Source organism: Myotis yumanensis, unplaced genomic scaffold, assembly GCF_028538775.1.
Source record: "Myotis yumanensis isolate MYYU_CA2020_CCGP unplaced genomic scaffold, mMyoYum1.0.hap1 SCAF_7, whole genome shotgun sequence".
In the NCBI taxonomy this organism is placed as follows: domain Eukaryota; kingdom Metazoa; phylum Chordata; class Mammalia; order Chiroptera; family Vespertilionidae; genus Myotis; species Myotis yumanensis.
In genome coordinates, this window is record NW_027223758.1 from 87,732,300 (window position 1) to 87,758,800 (window position 26,501).

Here is a 26,501-nt window from a genome sequence, read left to right on the forward strand (position 1 = left end):
GTTTATTATATTTTGGCTTGAGAATAAAGTAGTGAAACGTGGTTGATTTGATCAAAGCTCATAGCCAATCCCAGTGATGATTTATCTACACATCTACGTCCAGTTTCTTTATCTGTAAAAATCCACGTGGGGGAAAGCCATTGGCTCCGTGGCTCTCGGCTTTGGTCTGTGGTGATGAGGCAGTCCACTCCGAGGGAGCAAGGAGGTCGGGAGTTGGTCTGCATTTAAATCTCTCTGTGTATTTCATACCTTCCCCAGCAGACACCAAGATAGATGACGGTTAGAATTTTACCTAAAATCTGTTGAACGTCAGCCTTTGCTGCAAAACTACAATGATTGATTGCATTTAATTTCACCCAGTATTATGTTATTTATTTTGTTACTCCATAATAATAAAAAATATTAAGGAAGACTAAGATATGAGGAATTTTCAGTATTGGTCTAGAGCAGTGGTCGGCAAACTGCGGCTCCCGAGCCACATGTGGCTCTCTGGCCACTTGAGTGTGGCCACGAAGTTTCAATCGCATTGTACGTGCGCGCCCACACATGGTATTTTGTGGAAGAGCCACACTCAAGGGGCCTCAGTTTGCCGACCACTGGTCTAGAGCAGTGGTTCTCAACCTTGGCTGCACATTAGAATCACCTGGGAATCTTTTTAAAATCCTGATTTCTGGGCCTCATCCTCCGGAAATTCTGTTTCTTTGTTACTAATGTTGTGGCCCCACCCCATAACAAAGAAACAGAATTTCTGGAGGATGAGGCCCAGAAATCAGGATTTTAAAAAGATTCCCGGGTAATTCTAATGTGTAGCCAAGGTTGAGAACCACTGGTCTAGGCAGGGATCCTCAAACTACGGCCCACGGGCCACATGCAAATACAAATACTGTATTTGTTCCCGTTTTGTTTTTTTACTTCAAAATAAGATATGTGCAGTGTGCATAGGAATTTGTTCATAGTTTTTTTTTAAACTATAGTCCGGCCCTCCAACGGTCTGAGGGACAGTGAACTGGCCCCCTGTTAAAAAAGTTTGAGGACCACTGGTAGAGAGAAAATGTGAATGTGTAAAAGGAGATTTTTTTTAATCAGCCATGACTGAGTAATAAACTATTGCTAAACTAAAATTACACCATTTTGAAGTGCACACAAAATACTAAATCTCAAGCAATCAAAATGTTGGAAGGTATAATATTTAGACACTCAATTAAATGCCTATGTTTCATTTTCCCCATTGGCCACAGGGTAAACGCTGTATCACTACGTAAACACTCTCATATGCCGGAATTCCCTAGCTGTGAAAACATTCCTAGAAAAATGACCTCTTGCAGTTTTACAATTGGTGCAACCATTTAGGATGGATTTGATTCTTAAAAAGAATTTTTAAGCCCTAACTGGTTTGGCTCAGTGGGTAGAGCGTGGGCCTGCAGACTGAAAGGTCCCTGGTTTGATTCCGGTCAAGGGCATGTACCTTCGTTGCGGGCACATCCCCAGTAGGAGGTGTGCAGGAGGCAGCTGATCGATGTTTCTCATTGATGTTTCTGACTCTATCGTTCTCCCTTCCTTTCTGTAAAAAATCAATAAAAATATATTTTAAAATAAATAAATAAAAAGAATTTTTAAAATAATCTTTAATTTTTTAATCATACTGTAGCCTTCACTTGAATCGCTGGTTTGGTGCACGATAGCATTTCTCTCCTTGAGACATAATTTTCCTCAGTCCGTTTTTGTTCTTTCCCTCTCCCATATTCTTCATTGCCATTCGGTGAGGCAGGCACCATGTCACCCTCAGGTTGTACCAGAGAACCTGAGGCTTCGGTGAAATAAACCATTCAAGGTCACACAGATAGCAATGAGGGAGGGAGAATTGAATTACTTAAAGTGAGCCCTTGGACAAATGTTGATAATTTGTAAAACCTTGAAGCCATATTACATTTCTTCAGAGTTGATAAAGGAACAAAAATCACTTGATTTTTTTAAAAAAATATATTTTATTGATTTTTTACAGAGAGGAAGGGAGAGAGATAGAGAGTTAGAAACATCGATGAGAGAGAAACATCGATCAGCTGCCTCCTGCACATCTCCCACTGGGGATGTGCCCGCAACCCAGGTACATGCCCTTGACCGGAATCAAACCTGGGACCTTTCAGTCCGCAGGCTGACGCTCTATCCACTGAGCCAAACCGGTTTCGGCTCACTTGATTTTTTTGTTGTGGATCTGGTTTGGGTTTTCCTTTTGGTTTTTAATGATAAAATTGACCTGCATTTGAGAAGTTTGCAAATTCACTTGTGCCATCCCAGGAAAATATTTCTATGTAAGTCTGCGGTGGTGTTTTTCTGGAGGTAAATTCCCTGGAGGTAAATTTCCCTAAAAGTATATTTCCCTTTATATTTGGGCCTAGGATAGTTGTAAGAGTCAAAATTGGATCCGGATTAAGCTTTCATTACACTCCTTCATAATTTATTGTGATTTAATTTGTTGATGGGAAAAAATATATTCTTGTTTCCCTGTTGTTGAAGATATGGCCCTGTGGCAAGAAAAAAGTTGGTGTGTATTAATCATGTATAAGGCTAAATTTTTTTGCATGTGGATATCTAATTGTTCCAACATCACTGTTGAAAAGATCATTCTTTCTTCATTGTTCCTTTGTCAACGATCAGTTGACTATATTCGTGTGGGTCTATTTCTGGACTTCTGTTCCATTGATTTATCCATTATTTAATCAGTGCCATACTGTCTCAGTTACTGTGGCTTTAGAGTAAATATTGAAGTTAGGAAGTGTCAGCCCTTCGACTTTGGTTTTATTCTTCTTCAATATTAAATAGTTTCTTTTGGGTCTTTCGCCTGTCAATATCAACTTTAGAATCAATTTGTTGATATTAATACAAAAACTTGGGATTTTGATTGTATTGATTCACTAGATCCAGTTGGGAAGAACTGATTTCTTGACAATATTGAGTCTCCCTATTAGTGAAAATGGAATATCTTTCAATTTTTCTGTTCATGTAATTGATCTGTTTATGTGAGGATTAATCTGTTGATGTGATGAATCACTATTGATTTGTGAATGTTCAACCAGCCTTGCATATATGGGATAAATCCAGTTGGTCATGGTATATAACTTTTTATACATTGTTGGATTCAATTTGCTAATATTTTCTTAAAGTCTTTTGCATTTATGCTCATGAGTGATACTGTTTTGGAGTTTTCTTGTCGTCAGTGTGTCTGATTTTGGTATTAGGGTAGTTTTGACCTCACACAAGTAGAGTGAATCCAGAGGGTAATTTTGACCTCACACAAGTAGAGTGAATCCAGAAGTAGTCCCTCTGCTTCTGTCCTTCGCAGGTAATTTATTCATAAGTGTTGGATAGATTTCACCAGGGAACCCATCTAGTTCTGATGCCTTCCGTTTTCAGAAGGGATTGACTCAATTTTAGTAGGTAAAGGCCTATTCATATATCCTGTTTCTTCCTGTGTGAGATTTTGCAGGTTGTACCTTTCCAGGCACCGGTCCTTTTTATCTGGGTTATGGAAATTGTAGATATAGTTGTTTGTAGTAATCCTGTATTATCCCCTTGATATCCATGAATCTGTAGTGATGTCACTTGTTTCATTTGTGATATTAGTAATTTGTGTCTTTTTTTTTAACTAGAGGTTTATATCATTGACCGATACTTAAAAACAACAGTTTTTGGGTTCTTTTATTTTCTTTATTATTTTCCTGTTTTCAACTTTATTGATTTCTGTCTTATTTTCATTATTTTCATCTGGTTACTTTGAATATAATTTGTTGCCCTTCAAGTCTCCTCAAGTGGAAGCTTCTTTTCGAATATATACATTTAATGCTAGAAAATTCCCTCTAAACACTGCTTTTGCTGCATCCCACAAATTTTGATAAATTTTCACATAGTTCAAGGTATTTTTTAACTTCTTTTGAGAGTTATTCTTTGACCTCTGTGTTATTTAGAAGCGTGTTATATGCTCTCCAAATACTTGGAGATTTTCCAGCTAACTTTCTGTTTTCGATTTCTAGTTTGTTTCCTCTGTGGTCTGAGAGGCTATGTTGTATGATTTCTTTTAAACGTGTTAAGGCACTTTTATCGACCTGAATGTGTTCTATCTTGGTGAATGTTTCATGTGAGCTTGAAAAGAATGCATTCTGCTGTTGTTGAGATCTCCCAAATTCATCAATTAGCATTCAGGTTTTCCTGCCCTAACCCTGGTTTCTGTGGATGTAGGTTTCTGCTCCACTAAGTCATGGTTCCCTCTCTCTCTCTACCTGCTTGTCTCTCTGGGGGAGCCACAGTTTGCCCTGTGAACTCACGTCTCTGATGGATCGAGGAACAGTTGTGGATTTTTTCTCTCTCTCTCTCTCTTTTTTTTTTTACTTGTTTGGACTAGTTAATGTCTTTTAAGCTGCTTAAATGCTGGACTAGAAATCACCAAAAGCATTGTTTTAAATTTGACTATACGAGAGTTGTTTGAAATGTTTGAAGTATTTACATAATTGTCACTCATTAAAATTGCTTCATGAAGAGGCAGCTTAGAAACAATATCTAATTTAAACATAGAAGATTTAATTGGATTAGGAGCTCTGAGTTCCTTTTCCACAATTCTAAAATCAAAAAGCCTCTCAAAAACTTCTTTTAACTTAAATTTGTGGAAAACTCATGTTTTGCAAAGCCTGGCCTAAATTGACATGAAACTATATATAGTCTTTATTTATGTATTTATTTGTTTTAGTGTAAATATTCATATGATTTTCTGGAGAAATATGCAAGTATTTTTGTGTGCTCTGGGATATTTCAAACTCTATAGTTTATGCCTCACATGTTCTATCTAAATCCAAAGTATTCTAAGTCCCAAACATATCTAGGGCCAAAGGTTTCAAATAAAAGATTATAAACCTGTAATGATATATATTAATCTCAGAATTCAAGTTATTTTGTCAATAGATGGTATGTTATTTTGCAATTAACTCGGTATGGAGTCAGACAATATGGTTAGATCATTTAATGGATGGGTTTAAAAAAAGGTGAACAGATAATTTTATTTATAATTTTAAAGGATATGATTGTGTCTGGCATATTATTTGAGCATCAATAAACCTGAAATTTCAATGAGATAACTGACTTATTATCTTATTATAATTCATTTATTAGTTATCAAAGTCTTCTTCTTGCCCTCTTATCCTACTGATTTCATATCCAAAAGAATATGTGAAGTTGATTTTGTTTTTAATTTTGTCCTGGATACCTAAGAACAAGCATGATATAATGTCTATTGAGCCTTGTTTTCAGATTTTACAATTTTTTAAAAGTTCATGTGCTTTATATATAACAAGCATTGCTCAACCATTACCACTATACCTGCTTTAAAAAGTAAATTTAAAAGGAAAAGAGTCTCAGGTTTCTGTAAGCCTTTATTTAATTTATAGTCATAGTTTGGATTCTCTCTTTTTCGCTCTACCATTAAAAACCAATATTACCTAAACAATAATCCATAAGCTTCTATTAAGCACTTCTTGTATCCCTAGCACAAAGTGTTTACAGAGCACTTATTTAAATTAACCATTAACAAACCCAGAATATCTTGGGATGTTTACTATGTATCAATAACCATGCAGTCAAAATTTCTCAAGAAATTCTATAAATTCTACAAAAATCTTAATTTCTTGCCGCAGGGACAGAGGAGAACAGGGGGCCTTAAGTAGATAAATGTTCCTCCTGGAAGAGCAAGGGAGCTGTTAGTAGAGACCTCCCTGATGGAGAACCACCACTGTAGCTCTTCCTCCTAATGCCCAAAGGTTCCCTCTTGGCCAGGATGTTGCCATTTTTCAATTCTTACTCTAACTTCACAACATCCTTTGTAGGTACTAGTAGCATTCATTTTGATGAATACCTATGGCGTCTCTAGAAAAGATAGAGATGTCTAGTAGAGTAAGTATTAGTTTGGGAGCAAGAAAATGAGTAAAACATCACTAGGAAGATAGATAAAGATGTGGGCGGTATTGGCCAGCTGCTCACCAGTCCAGTTTTCTCCTGGGCACATAGCTGAACAGAATTTCCAAGTCTTCCTCATCCCTGTGATTGAGGTCTGGGCGATGGAAAGTGAGTGGAGGTGAAATGTACCAGGTTCAGGGTGGGCCCATGGCAACTTCCCATGGATGGTCCTCCTTTCTTTCTCTACTGGCTGGGCGTAGAGGACTCTCAGGCCCTAGGTTTTCACAGGTGGAAGGAGCCTCGGTCCCTGGATTACCTCGTGAACTCCCCTGCCACTCAGGGAAATAATTTGAACTTCCACCTGAAGGAGAATTGAATTGTGTCTATTCACTAAATTTTGGAGGATTTTGTCGGTTACAGCAGGTAGCATTATATTGATTAAGGGTAGATTAATTATGTCTCATAGCGTCCAAATAATCTCAAGCCAGAGGTGGTATGATTTAAATCTTGTATTCTGTAACATAGAGATGCGGGTGGGCGGGCACTGAAACAAGCCTGCAGGAGTTCAAATCACAACTCTGCCATTTTTTTACTCTGCCTTTCTCACTAGTCAAATAAGCATACTAGTATTTCCTCACAGGGTCCTTGTGGGAATACATTTGTATAAGGTATTAAGTACAGAACGGGAACATAATATGCACAATAAAAGTCCTAGTTATCAATGTTATTATTACTATTGATGTTACTATTATTTATGACTAGACTTATTTTTTTAAAAAATAAGACAAATGAAACATTTAATCTGCAAGTTAAAAGCATTGTAATAATAGATAGCAGGTGTGGCAATTCTACTTGTCAAACATCAATTGTTTTTTAGTATTGAAGCCTAGGCTGATGAAATTATTACTCAACATTGCTAAGTATTTATACAACCCCAGTCCCTTGAGAACAAAAATGGTAATAATGCCTCAAAACCACTATAGTATTACAGTCGTTTGTGTTGCTGGTGATGGAATCAATGGTTCACTTTGAAGGCTCACTTTAAATTCCAATTTAACTTTAAAAAGAAAAAGAAGTTCTTCTAAAAACATATGAGATAATATTATAGCAAAATAAGGGTTTTGGGGAAAATACACTAATGATTCCCGTAACATTTTTTGTCTTTTTAGAAATACTTGAAGAAAATCTAATTGATATTCACAATAGACGTTCTGAGATCTGATGCCTACATTTCCCTTGTATTATTTTAGTTGTAGAGCTAAACTGAAATGTTAGAAAATGCATTTTGCCATCTGGAGATTTCTCTTTCAGAGTGATGGGTTAATGTCTTTAGTAGTTGTTTTTGAAACGTTGGAAGGACAGTTAAATCAGGGATGCACATTTGAACTCACTGGATCGCAAGACTCCTGTTATCTGTGTGTTCTAACCTTGTGATACAAGATAAACCAGTGTCCCTGACAACATCTGTCTCGAGAAGCTGAAAGAACATATACTTCGTTGGATTCTTCTCTCAAAAGTGGTGTAATCATAGGAGCTTGGAATTGAAAGAAACTTTAAATGTCATTCCTAACACACATTTCTGTCCTCATTTGTATCATAAAAATAAAAGCCTTGACAAATTGGCTAAAATGTATAACTCTCTCAGGAGCAATTCTTTCACATAGAAACATACAGCAACTTCACATAAAACGCATTGCTTTTGACTTACGGCTTCTGTTTCTAAGTGGAATCTGTTGAATGATGGGCATCTATTTTTCCTCAGGAAGAAAAACTGCAGTAACCATTTAGTACATGAGGCATGCGTGCCAGGAGACTGCCCTGAATCAGTTGTTCTAAATCCATTTCAGAATACAGCTTAGACTCCCTCCTCGCCCCCTGCTCCATCAGCGTTTATGGAGCCTGTCCAAAGTGTCTCTTCTTCTTCTTTTTTTTGCCTTGAATTGTGTACTAAGATTTTTTGTTATCTGTTTACAGTGTTGAATCTCTCTGTATGATTTCATTGCATCCTCAAAAACTGCTTCTCAGAAATGACTTCCTATCACGCATAAAGGTCTTTGGTCCTTTTTAAATCTGATTGTTTTCTTGTTGAGTTTTCAGTGTTCTTTGTATATTTGGGATTACAGTCCTTTATCAGACGTGTTTTTAGCAATTCTCTTCTCCCCGTCTGTGGCTTATCTTCTTTCCGTTTTTAAGACCAGCTAGTTTTGTGGAAAATGAGAAACTAGTTTTGAGCAGCAACTCTGCGGAGAGCACGCCCTGGGTGGTGTGCGGGGACACGTGGAAGGATCTGCTTTGCTGCCTCTCTCAGTGTAGCTTGAAGGAAAGTGCACGTTAACATGAGAAGAAAGGAGAAAGCAACGGAGGTGTTTACTTCTGTGTCAAATGCCATAGTCCAGTCGTGATGAGCTCACAGTTTCGCAAAGGATTGAAGATGGACTGAGGCACACGTGGGGTTCTTTGTAGAAATGGAACTTAATCTGATTGGCCCAGTGAGAGAGGCAAGAAATGAAACTCCACTTGAGAAACAGAATTCAAAGTTTTTATCATTTTAGTTTACATTGTAGAGGGTCATTTAGTTTATGTGGATTATGCTTGAGATTTAGAGCCTGAATATTCTCAAATACATTAAGGATGGGCTTTGTTTACCTGAAGAGACTAGGACTATACATCCTTTGTGGTTCCAGCTGATTCTGTTTGTAGCAGATGCTGGTTTGTGTGTCTCATAGATTGCGTAGAAAGAATAAATTAGCTTGGCATATTTGAATGCAGATAAGTGTATTATAACATTTTCTAAATATTGCACACTGCCATTTAAAAACATATTCTATATGGTGTGTTTTTTCAAACCTATGGAATATTTGCCTTAGGTAATTCCACTTCTTAATGTTTTGAACTATAAAAAATTCTGGTTTTTAAATTTTAACTTCATTTTGAGGTCAGTTGTCTATTCTAGTTTTACAATTTCTCCTCTCATTATACAGCTAAATTTGTGTGATCCTTAAAACATGCTACACACATGTTAACATTTCACAGGGGCATTTTTTGAATACCATTGATTTAAAATTTTCCATTGTCAAGGTCTTTCAGGAGGATTTGACTTTATGGATAGATTTGAGGAAAGCTGCTGCTGTTCACAGATATTGTTATCTGTGTATCGGGAGCCACCTATGTATCTAAATTAGTATGTGTGAAATCTGCATCATTACTCTGGCCTTATAATGATTGATTTCTGTGCTCCAGACTCAATTACATGCGACTAAACTCAGATTTAATCAACATAAAGGGGGGTGCAGGGAGGATGTATTTTATCATACATCTGAGAAATGTGTAGGTTAATTTCAATCACAGTGGGATCTAGATGTTATGGGAGGTTCTGCTTAGCTCCGCTGGACTCAGCTTGGTTTCAGTTACAGGCGAGTTAGGTGTGTTTTTTCACCTGGAGGAGAAGGTGAGGCACACGCAGAAGGCGGAGAAGGTTGGTGCCCTGGGATCGCCACATCACGTGGTGGAAAGAAGAGCTGGTTCCCAAAGGAAAAGGCTCTGGGCTGACAGAGAAGCAGGAGCCACACAGCAGGACCCAGGGTTGGTCTCGGGCCCAGTGATCAGCTGGGAACATTGTCTTGGTTGGCCTTCCTCATCTCTTCCGAGTCAGGAAACACTAAGTGTGACACACCATTGGAGGGATCCTGGTTCCTTGTTTTCTAAACCAAAATCAGATGCCATCCTGAGACTCAGACAGTTTCTAAACTGATTTGAAAGCATGCTGTCAGACAAAGCACAAGCCTGGTCTCAGCAATACTTTGTCTGGTCCTCGTTGGGCAAGCCAGTAGGGCACGTCCGCCCCTCAGTGTCCTTATCCATTTGAAGAATCCTAATGCAGTGAGGCCGGCTCAGCTCTGAGGTCATTTCCATCGCGAAGAACATGTGATTGAATGGTTCTCTAGCAAAATTTACTACAGGTTGGTTTTTCTTTGGAACAGGGACATTGAGTGGAAACAGCAATTGCTCTCAAAAAGCTAAATCCAATCATGTCATGATGGGAATATCCCCTGGGCCTCTTGAGCACTTGAAATGTGACTGGTGTGACTGAGGAAATGCATTTTTAATGAAATTTTAATTAATTTTCATTTAAATTAGAATAGCCACAGCTCTAGAAATTATCAACTCATTTCAGCAAGACTTTCTTTGAGATACAGCTCAAATTCAGAAAGAAAACACTGTGTCTAAGTTTGGGCAGTGCGTGTAAACCGGCCATCTCCTCCTCTCCTCTCTCTTCAGTCCCCTGCACACAGCTACTCCAGCTACGACTCCAGCAAACACGAGGGCGGAGAGCGAGGGGCCGAGGACCTGTCCCTGCACAGGGGGGACGAGGATGATGAGGACCACGAGGACCACGACGACGCCGAGAAGGTGGCCGAGACGGACGGCGTGGAGGCCGAGCGGCTGAAGGCTTTCAACGTGAGTCCCCCACCTCCCCGGTGGCTCACTGCTCACCCTGCACTCTCATGTCGCCTGCTGGTAAATGTGGATACTTTAGAGACGTGTTTGTTTAATTTGCAGAGGCATTTATTAAAAGTACATGAAATACTCTTTGCCAACCAGACACCAGAATGGCTGTGTTTTGCTTAGGATGTTAAGGCCCGTGTGGCTGGACACGGGCGTGCTGTGTGAGTATCATGTCTACCCGGTGGGTGAAGAGTCCACAGCCCGCCACCAGCTCGCTCTTCTGCTTCCCAGCTTGTTAACAATGCATGACAAAGAGTCCGTGGTCTGTGTGCAGAGACCAGTGCTCTGTGCAGAGTAGCAAAGTGGCGGCCGTATTGCATTTCTCTCTGACAGAGAATTCGATGGGGTGCTTCATTGTCGCAGTCTACTGTTGCCTCCTGTTTTTTTTCTACACGATAGTCTATACTTTTCTGTCTGTCTGTGTCTGTCTGCCTTTCTCTCTCTCTCTCTCTCTTTTTCTCTCTCTTTTTTTATCCAACCATTGAGAAAGTCTTTAAAGGGTGTTTGCTTAAAATCTCTGGCTTTCCATTGCAAAGTTCTCCAGTGAATACACCAAAAAACAAGAGTATTTTTCCTATCCGTGATCAAGACAGGAAGCAAGGAACAGCCGAGAGCAGCCCTCCAAACCCTTCTCCTCTGTCTCCCTCTTGCCAACAGATGTTTGTCAGGCTGTTTGTAGATGAAAACTTGGACCGAATGGTCCCAATCTCTAAGCAGCCCAAAGAAAAGATCCAGGCTATCATTGACTCATGCAGGCGACAATTCCCTGAGTACCAAGAGCGTGCCAGAAAGCGCATCCGTACTTACCTCAAGTCCTGCAGGCGGATGAAAAGAAGTGGTTTTGAGATGGTGAGTTTTGACTGAAAACACAGCCCTAGATTCCATCCAAATCCCACATGTAAACCATGACACTATTTATTTTTTCATCCTAGTGTCTTTTTTTATTTTTTCCATGATGTCAGGTCACAGGGGTTCTGTTTGCTCGTTTGTTTCCCCCCTTCTCCTTTTCATCTTCCTGAGGTATATTTATCCCTTGTGTATTCAACCAGGAACACCTCGTGAGCCCAGCGCTCTCAGGCCCACGTGGTATCGTGCCATAGAAAATGAGGGTGCTATGAGTCAAATCCCATGAGAACCAGCATCCCATTCATGTTTGTTTGCTTTCTGTTACTACTGAAGTGGAGATGAGGATGAGCAAGCCTTGAGGCTTTCGATGGCTGGGAGAAGGGCTTTTGGTGGAATGGGAGGAAATGGATGGGTCCTTCTAAGCAACAGCGTTCTTGTGCCAACGCTTAACAGACAGCAAGCCTTGAAAGTAGCCATCAGAGGTGGAGACCCTCATGTGAAAAATAAGGCTTTGTTGTACTCAGCGCATCTGTGTGCTTGTGGGTGAAAGCATGAGCTCTTATATTCAGCTGGGCTGTATACATGGGTGAGCTTATGCGGAGGTTAGATTACTTATGGGTGGAAATCAGATACTGTTTTTTTTTTAACTTGGTTATAATTCACCTTGCTCTCTAAATGTACACCTGTAGATAGTGCATGCATCTGCAGTGTATTTTTAATTTTTTAAATGTAGGCGAGCAGAAATGTATTGGGAATTTTCTGAAATCTTTTTTCCTCTCTCGGCTCCATACAAGCCAAGACCGTGAGGGTTTGTGATCTGCGCCTCTCATTCTTCGGTGCAAGGGGCCAGGAGCTGGTGTGGATAGGAGAGGTTTCAGAGGATGTCGTATATGAGAAATCCTTTTTTCAGACGTAAATGAAATGACACAATAACAAATCCACCGTCTGCTATCAAATTTTCTGCATTGGCTTGTGAAAATATCATTGATATTTTTTTTAAAAAGGGACTGTTCTTATGGAGAAGCAGTGGTCTGCCTAGATGGGAAAGAGCATGGGTTTGGACCCCAGGGAGCCTGGCTTGGAGTTCCAGATTCACACTTTGTAGCTGGGTGGCTCCGGCAAGCCACCTCAACTGCCTGTGTCAGACACCTCCCTGCGGTGACACTGATTCCTAAGTTATAAAGCTATGAGAATTCTACAAACTGCCGTACGTAAAGCTCTGGGAGCCATTTCTGACCCACAGTCATCACTAAATAAAATCTTAACTCTGAAAATATTATCAAACATTTTTTAATTCATCATCTGAAAAAAGCTCCCATTATACAAGCAAAAAATCCTCCATGAAAGTAGTTGCTTACTTCTCAGAATAACTACATTAAAATCAGAGGTGTGGTGCATCAGCCATTTTAAAATAAGAATGGCATAGCTGTGTCTGATCAAACTAAATTATTACAAGCAGAGGTGATGTGGTATAAAAGAGGAGAGACACTTGGGGGGGAAAATTATTTTCCCCATTATTGCATTGTTAAAAAGTTATTATCATTTACCCAATAGGAGAGAGATAACAGACAAAAAGGATATCTAAGCAGGTGGAAAAGCCCAGAATCCTGGCACTGACATAGAATCTGGCTCAGGAGCACTAAGTAGCTGATGTGAAATTCCAATTAAACTATGTCGCACTCAGAGCACAAAGTATTTTTTTTTAATATTTTTTATTGATTTTTTACAGAGAGGAAGAGAGAGGGGTAGAGAGTTAGAAACATCGATGAGAGAGAAACATCGATCAGCTGCCTCCTGCATACCCCCTACTGGGGATGTGCCTGCAACCAAGGCACATGCCCTTGACCAGAATCGAACCTGGGACCTTTCAGTTCGCAGGCCGACGCTCTATCCACTGAGCCAAACCGGTTAGGGCAAGCACAAAGTATTTAACATAGCTTCCTTTTTCAGTTACAATAAAGATAATATTATATATCAATATTTTTTATTTTAACAGCATCTGGCATTACTCTTTCTTCCTAAGCATTTAATGTTTAGAGATTATTTTCTTTGGCAAAATTTATTATTTTTCATAGTATAAATGTTTCATTAATAACTATTTCAGAGAAGAAACAATTTTCATGGAGAACTCTCAGTTTCTCTAAGGCATATTTGAGACATTCATGGGTTTTTTCATTAATTGTATATTTTACTTCCATGGACATCTGTTGTCAACCTCACACTATGCATAGAGGACAAAAAGTTGACTACTTCAAAGTCAAGGGATTTTATAAAGGAATCTTATGCTGTACAGAAATGCTATTAAATGTGAATGTAATCATTTCATTCACTCTTTATTTAATCTTACTAAAAAAGCCTGGGTGGTCCTCACGCTGTCACGCCATGATGCCTCCACGCCATCACAAGATGGCTGCATGCACAGCAGAGGCGAGTCCTGGCGGCTGCTCCATGCAACTTCCGCCAGGGTTCCCACGGCCCTGCATCCACCGTGGAGGCGGGACCCCCGGCTCTGGCCTACCTCTTTGGAGCAATCCATTGAGGAGCCCCAGATGGGTGGGCAGGGCCTACCTCTTTGGAGCGATTGATTGCAGGGCTCCTGCACTGTGAGAGGGCACAGACCAGGCTGGGGGACTGCCTCCCCTGGGTGCACGAATTTTGTGCACTGGGCCACTAGTAGATATATAATGCACATAACATTATACAACATAATAAGGAGAAGTGGAAGAGATGTCTGATCAGTTAATTAGGAAAATATAACATGTTCCTTGATTAGTATGATTCATTGAGGTGACAAGTTGTGGGAAGTGAAATGCTTAAGTAATAATACAAGGCCTAATGTAATTAAATGTTAAGTGAACAACACGGATGCAAATTGATATTGTACTTTAGCCCATTTTTTATGCATTACTCAGCAGTGTACTCCTGGCAATAACAAATTAGACCTGCCATCTAGTTGACACTTGGAAGTTTGATTTGTTTTATGTGTCACTTCATTGACATGGAGTGTGGGGAGGATTCTGTGTCACTGTGAATAGTCATCATCTATAACAGGTGGGAAAAGGCATGAGTAGAGCAGAGAGGAATCACAGCTAAGTATTGTACATGAATACTTTCCCAGCATAATTGTTAAATTTGATATACTATCAACAGGTAATCTTTTTAAATTGAAAGAACTCTAAACAAAAATTATTTTTCTATTGTGTTTAGTGTAGGTAGACATGAAGAAAATGTATCATTTTCAGTATGTGATAGTTTTCACATGCAAATTATTCTACAATACTTAACAGGCCAACAAGGCAACCTGAAGTTTTTAACATTTTTTTATAATGGAATGGTTAAGTGTAGGGGATTCTACAATGAAAGGGGCATTCAATAAACTTAGCTCTTCAGTTATTTGGGATGTCTAAACCAGGAGACTCCTTAAGTAGTGTGAAATATTGAATTATATGTTTCCTGCTGACTGTGATTAAAAAATTCAAAGAAGTATTCCCATAGAATACTTTATCACAGCATATTTTAGTACTTTACTTGAGAATCTTGGCATTCATTTTGACTAATTTTCTGCTGTCATTAATACAAAATCTATTCGTGTTTAATTATTCGGCACTATCCCTCAAGAATTTACATTTCAACACAGATACTTTCAATTGACTGCCTATAATAATTCAAGTTCATATTTATGCATTTTTATTTAACTGGAATTATCAAGACCCCCACAGATCTTGATTGCTAAAGCAGCCAAAATTTCTGTTATCACCATAAGTATTTTCTATAATGCATGAAATATAATAACTGCATTATGACACTTTTCTACACATTCTTCACATTTTTACCAATTCATTGCTAACGAACATCTCAAACCATAAAATCCTCAGTGTTGAATATCAAAGGGTATGTTTTGTGAAAAATCTAATAAGCTTGATCCAAAGTACTGTCTTACTTTTCATTAGATTTTAAAGACCCCATGAGTTAAATAGCCATTAACTTAATCCTTAGACAGAAATATCAAATTGTTATTGAGTCTATTGTGTGGCTATGGCAAACATATTCCGCTACTTTTTTGTGAAGAATATTTGTTGATTGTTCCAGAAAAGAAATGCATTTCTTCAGGGTGTCCTGAGCCTGAATTCAAGAGTAACTGTCATAGATAAGATCACAGAGACAAAGCTTTATAAAAAGGTGGGGTTGGCCCATAGCTGAGTGTCACCTGTGTTACACAATACGATTCCCATGCTGCATAGGTTTAATGCAAGTTTATAAAACTCAAGTGAAAATATTTAGGTGAGATGATCTCCTAAGACTCAGTCCTTCATTCCTCCTGTACCTTAAATTTTGCCACTGTACCAAGTTCTATCAACTATCCTAGATATTTGAATTCACAAATCTCAGCCTCTTGAAAAATGACCTATTTACTTTCATTTTAATATTATGCAAGTGACTGTGTGTTTGAAGGAATAAGTCTCATGTAATTACTTGGTAAAATTTTGCGAAGGACATTGTCCACTAAGTTACTCAGTGTCCACTACAAATGATTTTATTTCAGAAACTTCTAGAAGGAAAAGCAAGAAAAAAATGGTTTCTCCTGCAGAAATAGTGCTTTTATGTTTTCTCATCACGAGGACTCAGTGTAACCTTGTATGTTCACTTTTGTGCCTTGCCTCCAAGAAGTTCAGAGTCAAAGTCTTTCTAAGGTCCCCATTTCCCTTTTGCTGAATTTATTTTAGTGTGCATGTGTCTATTTTAGGGAAAAAGTGAGATGTGAATTCTAAAAACAAATATGTAAATAATCTAATTATGGCAACACCATACTTTCATACTATCTTCTAAATTCTTGTCCTTAGTATTTCTTTTTAATTGTGTCCTATAATACCCATTTCAGTAATTTTGATATCTGATCTCTTGATCTTACAGTTCTTTCATCAGAAAATAAATATTTAATGCTTAGGAATAGTACATTTTTAAGAGAATTTGACTAATTACATCATTTGCTTCTATTCTTCTAATGCAGCCCCAAAGTAGAGGGATCAGAATTTGTTTTTAATTCACAGCTTCCCTGATATCAGAAGCATTGCAAAAGCTACAGTGACATTTGCTATTCCTTCTTTAGCAAATAGAGATATTATAAAAAATTAATTAGAGTGCTTCTTTAAACTAAATTTTTGATCAGAAATAGACCCAGTCCTTCATACAAGAGTTTGATTAAAAACTTTATAAACCTCTATAGCCAGTATTATTTAGAGTGTTGCTCCATCAACCATCCCAGCTCTTCCCCGTTTTTAGTTTTCCTTTAGTTTTAGTTTTCCTGAGAGGAAAATTTCTTATCTTCTGTGAAATGGAAAAGTTTCCATATTCCAAGGAAATAGTTAATCTCATAACTTCTCTTTCACAGTCTGAGTCCATCTTTCTTTGCCAGATCTTCTGAAGGGTTATTTGACACTCACAGATCAGACCCATCACCACCAACTCTCTTGATCATCCCTCACATTAAAATTCTGGTTCTCACCATATTGAATTAGTTCCTAGGATGATCACATGACTACATTTGCACCGAACCCAAAGGTTGAATCCTCAACTCAAACAGCCCCATTTTCTTGAGACTCTTATTCCTATCCCTCCTTTTTTTAATTTTTTTTTTTTTTATTTTGGGCACTTTCTAAGATTCTGGGCTTGGCAATGTACAGCATATGACCCTACCCAGAGCTGCAGAAGTCTGCCCTGTATGCCGTACTCCACTCTCAAAGTAGAATTCCAGTCGTCGACAAAGCTTCGGTATTTCATTCCAAATGTCAGCCAGACATCTGACAAATGTACTGATACATCTTCACTGAACTCTTTATATTCGCCACCGCCCACCGTCTTCACTGATAGTCCACCTTATTCCGCCCTATCTACTCTGTCACTGGTAAATTCCTCTTGGCTTGCCTATTTCTGGTACGAACTCCACTGTTGCCATTTAACCAGTGTTCATAAACTTGGGATGAGATGTGACTGTTGATTACACTTATGGCTTGCATCCTACCACTCACTGAATTCTGTTTATTCTTCGTTGCTGAGTTTCAAATCAGTCCCATCATTTTGAACTTTATCTGCTATCACTTTAGTTCTAATCCTTCCTAACTCATGCCTATATTCTTGTATAGTTTTTTTTTTTAATTCATTGATTTCTAAAGAGAGAGGAAGGGAGAGGGAGAGAGGGGGAGAGAGAGACATATATATGCGAGAGCAGAACATCGACTTGCTGTCTCCTATACACCCCATACTGGGGATTGAGCCCATCACCTGGGCATGTGCCCTGACCAGGAATCAAACTGTAAACCTTCTGGTACGTGGGATGACACCCAACCAACTGAGACACACTGGCCAGGGCTCTTGCTTAATTCTTTAAACTCAATTCCATCTCATACTTCCTCCCTATCGTCTATTCTTAGGCAGGCACAAAACTAGGATTTGTGCCTGGAAATTATAAAATTTGGGGCCTTTTCTTTTTTGAAAGAAAAGGAATACACCATTATGAGCAAAAATGATGTATATTTATTTACAGTTAGGAAAGATACCATATACACAGAAAAGGATTTAAAAACAGGGAAGTTTTGAAGATTCAAACCCTTTTCTTCTGACATCTTAGAAAATGTGCAGACACACTTACATATAATACTTCCTGGCTTTTGCTTGGCTCCCAGCAGAGCGCTTACACATGCGGAAGGTGTAGGAGTCCCATCGGAGCGAGGGGGACTGGCACCTGTGCTTCATTGGTTGTATGAAAAGTCTCCTTGGCTCCTGGAGCAGTCTTTCCCAATTCTGGCTGTGATGGTGTCCAGCGTTGCCATTTTACAGCAAAGTCTACGTTGTTTATCTAAGTTGTTTATATGTTAGTATAGTCTTTTGAAATCGACAGGCCAAGTTTCAGTTCCGGGCTTAGTTGAATTTCCATACAATTTGATGTGATGTTTCTGAGCCTCCATCTTTCTAAAGGAGAGGCTGTTGGAGTCTTACATGTGATAATGTATATACAATGCTTAGCACACAATCTTGCCCCCTTCTATCCTTTTTAAAAATATGTCCAGTTAGTTCCTCTAGCACAATAGACCATCATATGGGATTGCTGCTCCCTCTCAATGTGTGCTGTCTTGGTCCACTGATGTTTCCTGGTTCAGGGGTTATGGGTACAGTTCTCTCATTATTTACTAAATGTATTAAATGGAAGAATAACCAAAATGGATAGCCAAATAGTTGTCAGAGTTACTAATTATTGTATCTTTTAGTTTTAGCAAAATATTGACCTGAGCCTCATAGAATACCACAGACACACTCACATACCACCCCCCTTTCCTCTACAAATATATACAACTCCTAAGTAAAATATAATTTTTAATTACCTTTCTAAGCTCAAAAAAAAAAGAAAAGAAAAAGGAATTCCCAGGCCAAGAAATTAATAAATTAATAGAAAACTCATAACCAGAATTGTAAGCCCTTAATTTCATGGGGTAGTAGACTAGGAAGGTAGAAAAAATGAGGTCTGAATACCTTGTCAAGCTCAGGAGACAGATTTTGGTGTGGGACTGGGCAGGAAATGAATGGAATACTGTACAGAAAGGTCAGGCCCTGGAAGGCCTGCTCTATTAACGAGGAATTAAAATGTCTCCTTACAACTTGAAGAAATAAAATAGGCATTGTAAGCATTGAGATTAAAATCTTACCGAGTGGGTTAAGTAGAAGGTAAGATTCAGCCAAAGAGAAAATCCATAAACACAAAACTATGGGAATTACAGAGAGAAAAAGAGAAGGGAAATATGAAAAAAATGTAAACTAAAGAATAGAATGATGAAGACATAGCTTAATTCCAGAGGAGAACTTGGAATAAGGACCTCATTCAAACAGATGAGGACAAGGCTTTTTGGAACTGAGTAGTGAGGAGACCATTGAATCCTACGACCAAAGAAGACCGGTGCTGAGTAGCATAAATTTAAAAAAAAACCATACCCACTGATATCACAGTATAAACTGCAGCTCCATGGCATTCTTTTTTTTAAATATATTTTTATTGATTTCAGAGAGGAAGGGAGAGGAAGAGAGAGATAGAAACATCAATGACAAGAATCACTGATCAGTTGCCCCGTTCATGCCCCCCACTGGGGATCAAGCCCACAACCCAGGCATGTGCCCTTGACCAGAATAGAACCCGGGACCCTTCAGTCCGCAGGCTGATGCTCTATCCACTGAGCCAACCCAGCTAGGGCCCATGGCATTCTTAAAATGTCAACAGGAAGAAACAAGATATGATCGAAAACAGGACGGAATGAACACACATCTTGTCCTCAAAAATAGGTGTCAGAGCCAATCTTCAAAGTCCTAAGAAAACGTCTTCAACATTTGTAGAGAAACCACTTTTAACCTACAAATCGATGCAGCTGAAGCCACTTCCAGAGAGAGGAAGGAGATGCTGCCGCGACTGAGGTTCCCACACTCAGGCTGTCTCCGGGCAACCTAGAAGTCCTCTGAGAAGAAGAAAACTGACCCCAGAAGGAAACAGTGGAAGTTGGCAGTAATGGTGAGGAAATTGGAAGAAAAACACCTCGATTTTATATCAGTGGATTTGAGTTTTTATCTGTGCTTCACCGGTTGTTCGTTAAGGACCTTGTCAACCCGGGTTTTCGTTTATTTCTGGGAAAATGGAAATAAATGGCACTTACACATGAAACCAGCCGCACTTGAAATGACAATGTGAACACTCCTGCGTAGCCCTGTCCGTGGTGTGTGAGGAACGTGATAAAATGCAACTTAATCTGAAATGTCATTCCACGGTCCCTTACTGGGAAACCCTCGCTGCCTTACTCTGTTGAACTGCTTGGAGAACTGAATCAATTATGTCCTTATCTACTTAACCCTCCCTTCTGGCTAAGAACAGCCTTATATCTCTCTCTCTTCTGTGTGCAAATTTTACTTGTGGTACCTCTTCTGTAGCTTTATTTTATCCTGTCTTATATTACTGTGCCTTAGACATGGGCCTTGGCTCCCTACCGTGGAGTTACATTTCTTGAGTACTATGCTGCTTAGTTTGTGCGTATCTGTATCGCCCACAGTGTCGTGTACAGTGCAATTAGTTGCTCATGAATGCTGCTCAATACATGTTCAATTCAATTGAATTAAAATGATGGAATGAAAGATGAGTGAGTGAATGGATATTTACTAATGTGTTACTTTGTGGTAGAAATTAGTTGGGAGATAAGCAAATTTTTATTGTGTACTATGTGTTTCACAGTATTCTGCAATTGGCATTTGAATTTAAAAGCTACCACTGACTGAAAATCTAGCCGAATATATTTTAAATCTTTAGGGAGTTTTTTCCACTAAACAAGACAATTATATAACATTTAATTTTTATAACATTTAATTTCTACTCTTTTTAATTCTTGAAACATTATTTTAAACATATTTTCATCTACTTGTCAATTGTTGTCACTAGGTAGTGACATTAAATGTATAAATAGATATTTGTATAGTTTTAGGTTTCAAATGTAAACTATTAGGGGGAAGATGCTGTGATCCACAATAATCATAAGTGTATATAGTCACTTTTTTCAGAATTAAAAGATGCTTCCTCGTGGAGATTTAGATACATGGTCACTTAGTTAAAAGTGAAAATAGCATTTTGGTTGATAATTTAATTTATCTTATTTTGATCAGAGGTATTTTCATATGACATTAACTAAACTGGACTTCTAAGTATCGACTCTAACACTATCTATATATATAAAAGCCTAAGCGACCGTTATGACCGAATGACCAGAATGACAGGAATGACCAGTCGCTAAGACGTGCACTGACCACCAGGGGGCAGATGCTCAATACAGGAGCTGACCCATGGTGGTCAGTGCACTCCCTCAGCCAACTTCCTGCGGCCTCTCCCCACAGCTGGCCCAGCTCCAATGGGCCTCGATTGGGGGCGGAGCCGGCCATCCAACCTCCTGCTGCAGCCCCTCCCCCTGGCCAGCCAACCTCCTGCAGTCCCTTCCCCCAGCTGGTCTGGCCTCGATGAGTCCCGATTGCTGTCCAGACTCAGGGACCCCACCTGTGCATGAATTTGTGCACTGGGCCTCTAGTATAAGTATTAAGTATATGTAGGTACCAACTGTTATTCCCCATGCATTTGTGAAAGATCATTATTAATGGTCAATAATGTTTTAAAATTAAGGCCAAAGCATAGAGCATCACTTCATAGAAAAATATGTATAATCAAACCATCAATGAAGATTAATTAGCATGTTTGTTACAAACACGTTTTCAAGCTCCTTTGAATTAGTCAAGAGAATTTTCTAGAGAAACTGGAGAAAGTCCAATGGTTTCACATACAGCTTGGTCCAAGTGCTCAAATGCCAGGGGTTTGATGCTCCCCCATTTCTTACATATGCTTCTTTATGTACTGCTTGACCTCTCAGGTGGTCCTTGCTACCTGCTGGGAAATGTTGCATTAGCAGCTCTTAACCTCTATTCTTAAAACCCACAATCTAAGAGCAGTCTCCCAGCTTCAGGTCCTGGTTCCCATGAAAGGACTTGGATTGGCCCTTTTTGGATCATAAGTCCATCTCTTGGGTCAGTCACTGGGAATAAAGTGATGAGCTCCATGATTGTCTAATCCTAAATCATGTGGCCAGGGTCAGGCCAATGAGACACTTTGCTTACCATTTCCACCAAAACTATACAGGATGAGGTCGGGACAGTCGACCTGCTATTGTAGCCCACATTCACCATCCTTACCTGAAATATTGGATCATCTCAGGTTCCGAATTCAGAACTTCTCAGATTTTGGAAACATGATAGTGTATAGATTCTGATTATTGCATAACAGCAGGAATCTGGGAAAACATCCCATATATAAATTTATTATTTCTGCCACAAAACATATGACTATGCCCAGAAAGTAGGAAAAAGAAGGATTGTAGGTATTCTCATGTCATTTTTATGCCAATTGAGTTTGCCCCAAGTTTTAAAAAATCTTTGTTTGTACAATATTAGGATTTCAAGATTGCCAGTAAAAGGTTGAGAGTCTATACTACACATACTTGGTTGGATGTGTGCTAGGCACCATGTTAGCTTGTGCAGTAAAGTCTATGATGGCAGAGACAGCTGTGTTTGCCTCCGTGTCTTTGGACTTGGCATAGCTCCTGACATGTAGGATGTACTCATTAAATGTGCTTGTTGAATAAGTAAGTGAGGCTAGCAGTGATTTTTGTGTACACTACTCCATGGAAGTAATGCTAACAACTGCTCCATGACATAGAGATGATTTTTCCTATTCAGAACTTACCGAATGAACCTCAGTTTTGCCATTTCTGAAAAGGGAGATAATGATACTTGGCAAGATGAGTGAAGCTCAGAGAGATTAAATAGCAAATTGGTCAGACAGATTGCAATTAGTTGATTACAGAGAAATAGCCACGTCCATCTGACTTCGTTGCTGAACTGTTAGGTTATTCCACTGATGTCTACAAATGCCGCTACCTAGTTAACCAAAGGGTCCCTTAGGAGCTGGAACATTCTGTGCAGCCTGTAACAGTTATGCATTTAGGCGTAGAGATACCATTTATGGGAGATAGGGCATGCATATCATCCAAGCTACAGAATTCTTAAATTACATATTTTTATAAGATATCAAGATTAGAAGAAACAGTCTTTATTTTGGCCCTCCCTAAACTCTGACTAGTGGATAATTTGCTTTAATTATTTTGAAGGAGCTCATTCTACTTAAAATCTTGGGTGGGTGTCACTATTGCTCTCAATCTGGCCTTGTCTACTACGTGATTAAGCTATACTTCAACATTAGAGCCTAGAGACATTAATAAATTAACCCACGAACAGAATCTTACATTTTTTTTATTTCTTTGTACATTTTTATAATTTTAAAAATCCTAAAGCATCTCACATGTACAGCACAAGTTCAGAGGACGCTAACATTGTTTAGAGCGAAAACTGGGATAGTTTGTTGGTGCGGTGGTAAGAATCACACACACATACAAGGAAAGACTCCTTTACGTCGTGCCAACAGCAGTCACATCTTAAGTCTCCAATTAAAATGTGATTTTTTTTAACTCCAAAAGCTCCATGTGACTGTGTAGCCATCTGTTTAACAGCCGCCACTGCTTTGGGCATAGATAATTATTAGGATGAGGACAGTGCTGGGGAAAGATCACATCTCAGTTGAAAATGACAGTTAATTAAGAGGTAATTAGGGAGGGGTGCTTAGCATTATATTATATCCTGGGAAAGAAATCGGTATCCAGTCTTATCAATCTAGGTATAAGTCATGTAGCGTATAAGACTATACATTTTGAATCATTATTTTAAAATCTAATATGTACATTAAAATATATATATTAATAAATAGCATATTTACTGAACTATATTCAATCAGGGGAAGTATTGTTTTCATAAATTATTTTTTGAATTGTTTGCATTTGTTTTTGGGTGTTGTTGTTTTTTTTTGGTCAGAATATTTTTTATCTCAAGTTACTACTTGGAAGTTTTGTGTTATCTAGCTCCCCTTCCTGCTGTGAGGGCATCTTCAGCCCTCGTCTCTGGAGGCATCCATGGCCACAGCCCTGCAGCACACAGATTCCACTGAGGAGCCCCTGTTAAAGCAGTGTGGTCTGCAGTTAGCCGTTCTAGGATATTGTCTGAGACATACAACCAAGGGTTCAATTCGCTGAAGCACTTCTTACATGCCAGAGGGAGCGACATGAATCAAGTAGCATAAAGCTATGCTCAGATTCATTCATTTACCAGAAAAGAAAAAAAGAAAAAGAAAAAAGGCCAGGTCTCTGTGGGTTCAGAGGCTTCTAATAAGTAGCATCCATACAGATTTTAGTGTGAGGCTTTTGAAAACCCTAATGTACGTCACTGTACATTCTAGATTCCCAAAGGATCTTTTATTTTTTAATTTCATATTTATCTCATCTGGCTTAATTTTCATGTTATTTCTTATCTTTCATTTGCTTATCTTCATTTAAAAAAAACTGTTTAGTGTCACTAAGGACTTCATCTTTCAGTTAGATGATTTTGAATGTAATTATCGGAAAAGAGATGAAAAACTTCCTTGATTATCACAAATGATAAGAGTTGAAAACAACTGGTAATTAATTAGGAGCTTGGTTTGGGGTGTTAATTTCTATGTGGGCTACATAGAAGATGGATGTGCCTGTTAAATTGATATTAACTCACATTTTAGAAATAAAACACGTAGGCACGAATACATCTCACATCTAAAACATCACATTTTTGTTGTATCAGAATTGTTTTAGTACTGCTTTTTAGTTTGTATCTAAACTGAATTCCTTTTTAAAGGATTTAATCATATCACTGGTCCCAACTTAGACTGTCAGTCTTCATAAATATTTCATGTGGATGTTGTTTGACATGGTCTGAGTGTCTGTCAGGTTTTTCCAGCTCCGTTCCAGCCCTGTCACTTGTTGTTGTTTGGCTGTGTCATGTGTCATGAAAGAACTGAAGGACTTGTCTTATTTGCTAAGCCCAGTCAGCACTCTCTTCACTGCCCCTCAAACTCCAGCTTCATGGCCTAGGCCAGACGAAGTCCTCGCCACAGTGGAGTTCTGGGAATGAATGATGGATCTGTATCGCACCCGGAGCCTTCCCTCTAACTAGCGTTCATTTTCCATCTTTGCAATGTCCATTTCCTCTTTTATTTAAGTAAGTTGGAATAAATGGATGCTCCTGCACGTGCCGTGAGCTCTCCTGAGCGGAGCGTGGGCCTCTGGGTGATACTGTTAATAATTTGTTCACGTTCTCTCTCTCTCTCTTCTTTTGTAGTCGCGACCTATCCCTTCCCACCTTACCTCAGCAGTTGCAGAGAGCATCCTGGCCTCGGCCTGTGAGAGCGAGAGCAGAAATGCTGCCAAGAGGATGCGCCTGGAGAAGCAGCAGGTACTGCGCGGCGTGGGCCGGGCACCCAGCCAGCGCGTGCGGCTCGCTGAGCCTCCTGTACAAGCGGAATGGGTGGGTGTTGCAGTTCAGGAAGACGGGGCTTTTGTGTCTTCCCGATAAGAACTTAAACTTGACACTGAAGGTTCGTGAGCGCCATGGAGACCTAACAGCCCAGATGTTCTGTGGTGGGAACCGGACAGTTGTAAATGGATGGGTTACAATTCTGTATGGCATCCTCTCTGAAGGCTGGTTGGTCAAGTACCGGGTCCTAAGTGATCACTTACAATACTGTTGTCAGTGTTCCTGGTTGGTTATGCTAAGGACCTGATTGTGTTCATTCTTCATGAGCATCAACTTGTCTTGTGATCCCTGTGGCCCAGCTGCGAAGTGGCGGCATGTTGCGCTGGGGGTGGCGAGAGCACAACATCATGGGGCCGATGGGATGTCCATGACGTGGGAACATGCCATAATGGAGGTCCATATCCCCGGCTCACTTCCTCATTTGTGAATCATTCACTACGTGCCGTCACGTGTCCACTCCTGTGTCCCTTTCCTCAGGGAGGACGTCCGGGGGGTGTGGGTGTGAGTATCTTTTGTTCATTGTTCCCTGGGGTTTCACTCAGTTTCTCCCTCGCTTTATCTACATCTGTCTGTCTCCCCTTCTTGTGTCTGGTATGTCTGTCTTTGTTTTATTTTTCTCTCTAGCCCTCTTCCTTAATTATCCATAATACAAAATTAAATTATAGCACAGAATTTAAATATTACCCATAATGTAAGTATTGCACATAGAAGTGTGCTGTATTCTTACTTTTAAATTATTTTTACAACAAATGATGGTGTGCTTCATATTTCTAATTGAGATTGGGTTGGGAAGATTAAATTGTTAATCCAATTTTGTTTTTCCTGTGAGCCAAAGAAAATAGAAAAATAAAAATAAATGTTTTTCTATTCCAGGCTTCAATATTGAAAAGTGTTTCAGAATGGCATTATTATAAATTTAATATACCTGTTATTAATATGGCATGTGTTAATAATTTTAAACAATGCAAAAGATGAAGCCTGTAGTTAAATAAAAAATAGTATTGGCTTCAGATAAAATTTACATATGAAAAAACTAACTTTGAATTTGCTAATAATTCTTTGCTAAGTGTTTATTCACATATTCATGTTCTCAGTTGAGACTTTTATCATTATTATAATTCTAAACTTTATATTAAAATGAGTTATAGAACTATAAATGGTGGGGCAAAAGTAGGCTTACAGTTGTGAGCATGCAA

The 26,501-nt window shown here is 39.0% G+C and overlaps 1 protein-coding gene across 7 annotated transcripts in view; it reads left to right on the forward strand.

Moving 5' to 3' along the window:
* NOL4 (nucleolar protein 4) overlaps positions 1-26,501 on the forward strand; it is a 215,726-nt gene that overhangs the window by 142,561 nt on the left and 46,664 nt on the right. For 4 of the 7 annotated variants that reach the window (XM_070421204.1, XM_070421209.1, XM_070421205.1 and 1 more), the window contains 3 exons: positions 10,216-10,395; positions 11,101-11,292; positions 25,111-25,224. In XM_070421204.1, coding sequence (XP_070277305.1) covers positions 10,216-10,395; positions 11,101-11,292; positions 25,111-25,224 — 486 coding nt within the window. The remainder of the gene's footprint in view (positions 1-10,215; positions 10,396-11,100; positions 11,293-25,110; positions 25,225-26,501) is intronic. The other 3 variants (XM_070421206.1, XM_070421208.1, XM_070421207.1) reach the window with 2 other exon arrangements.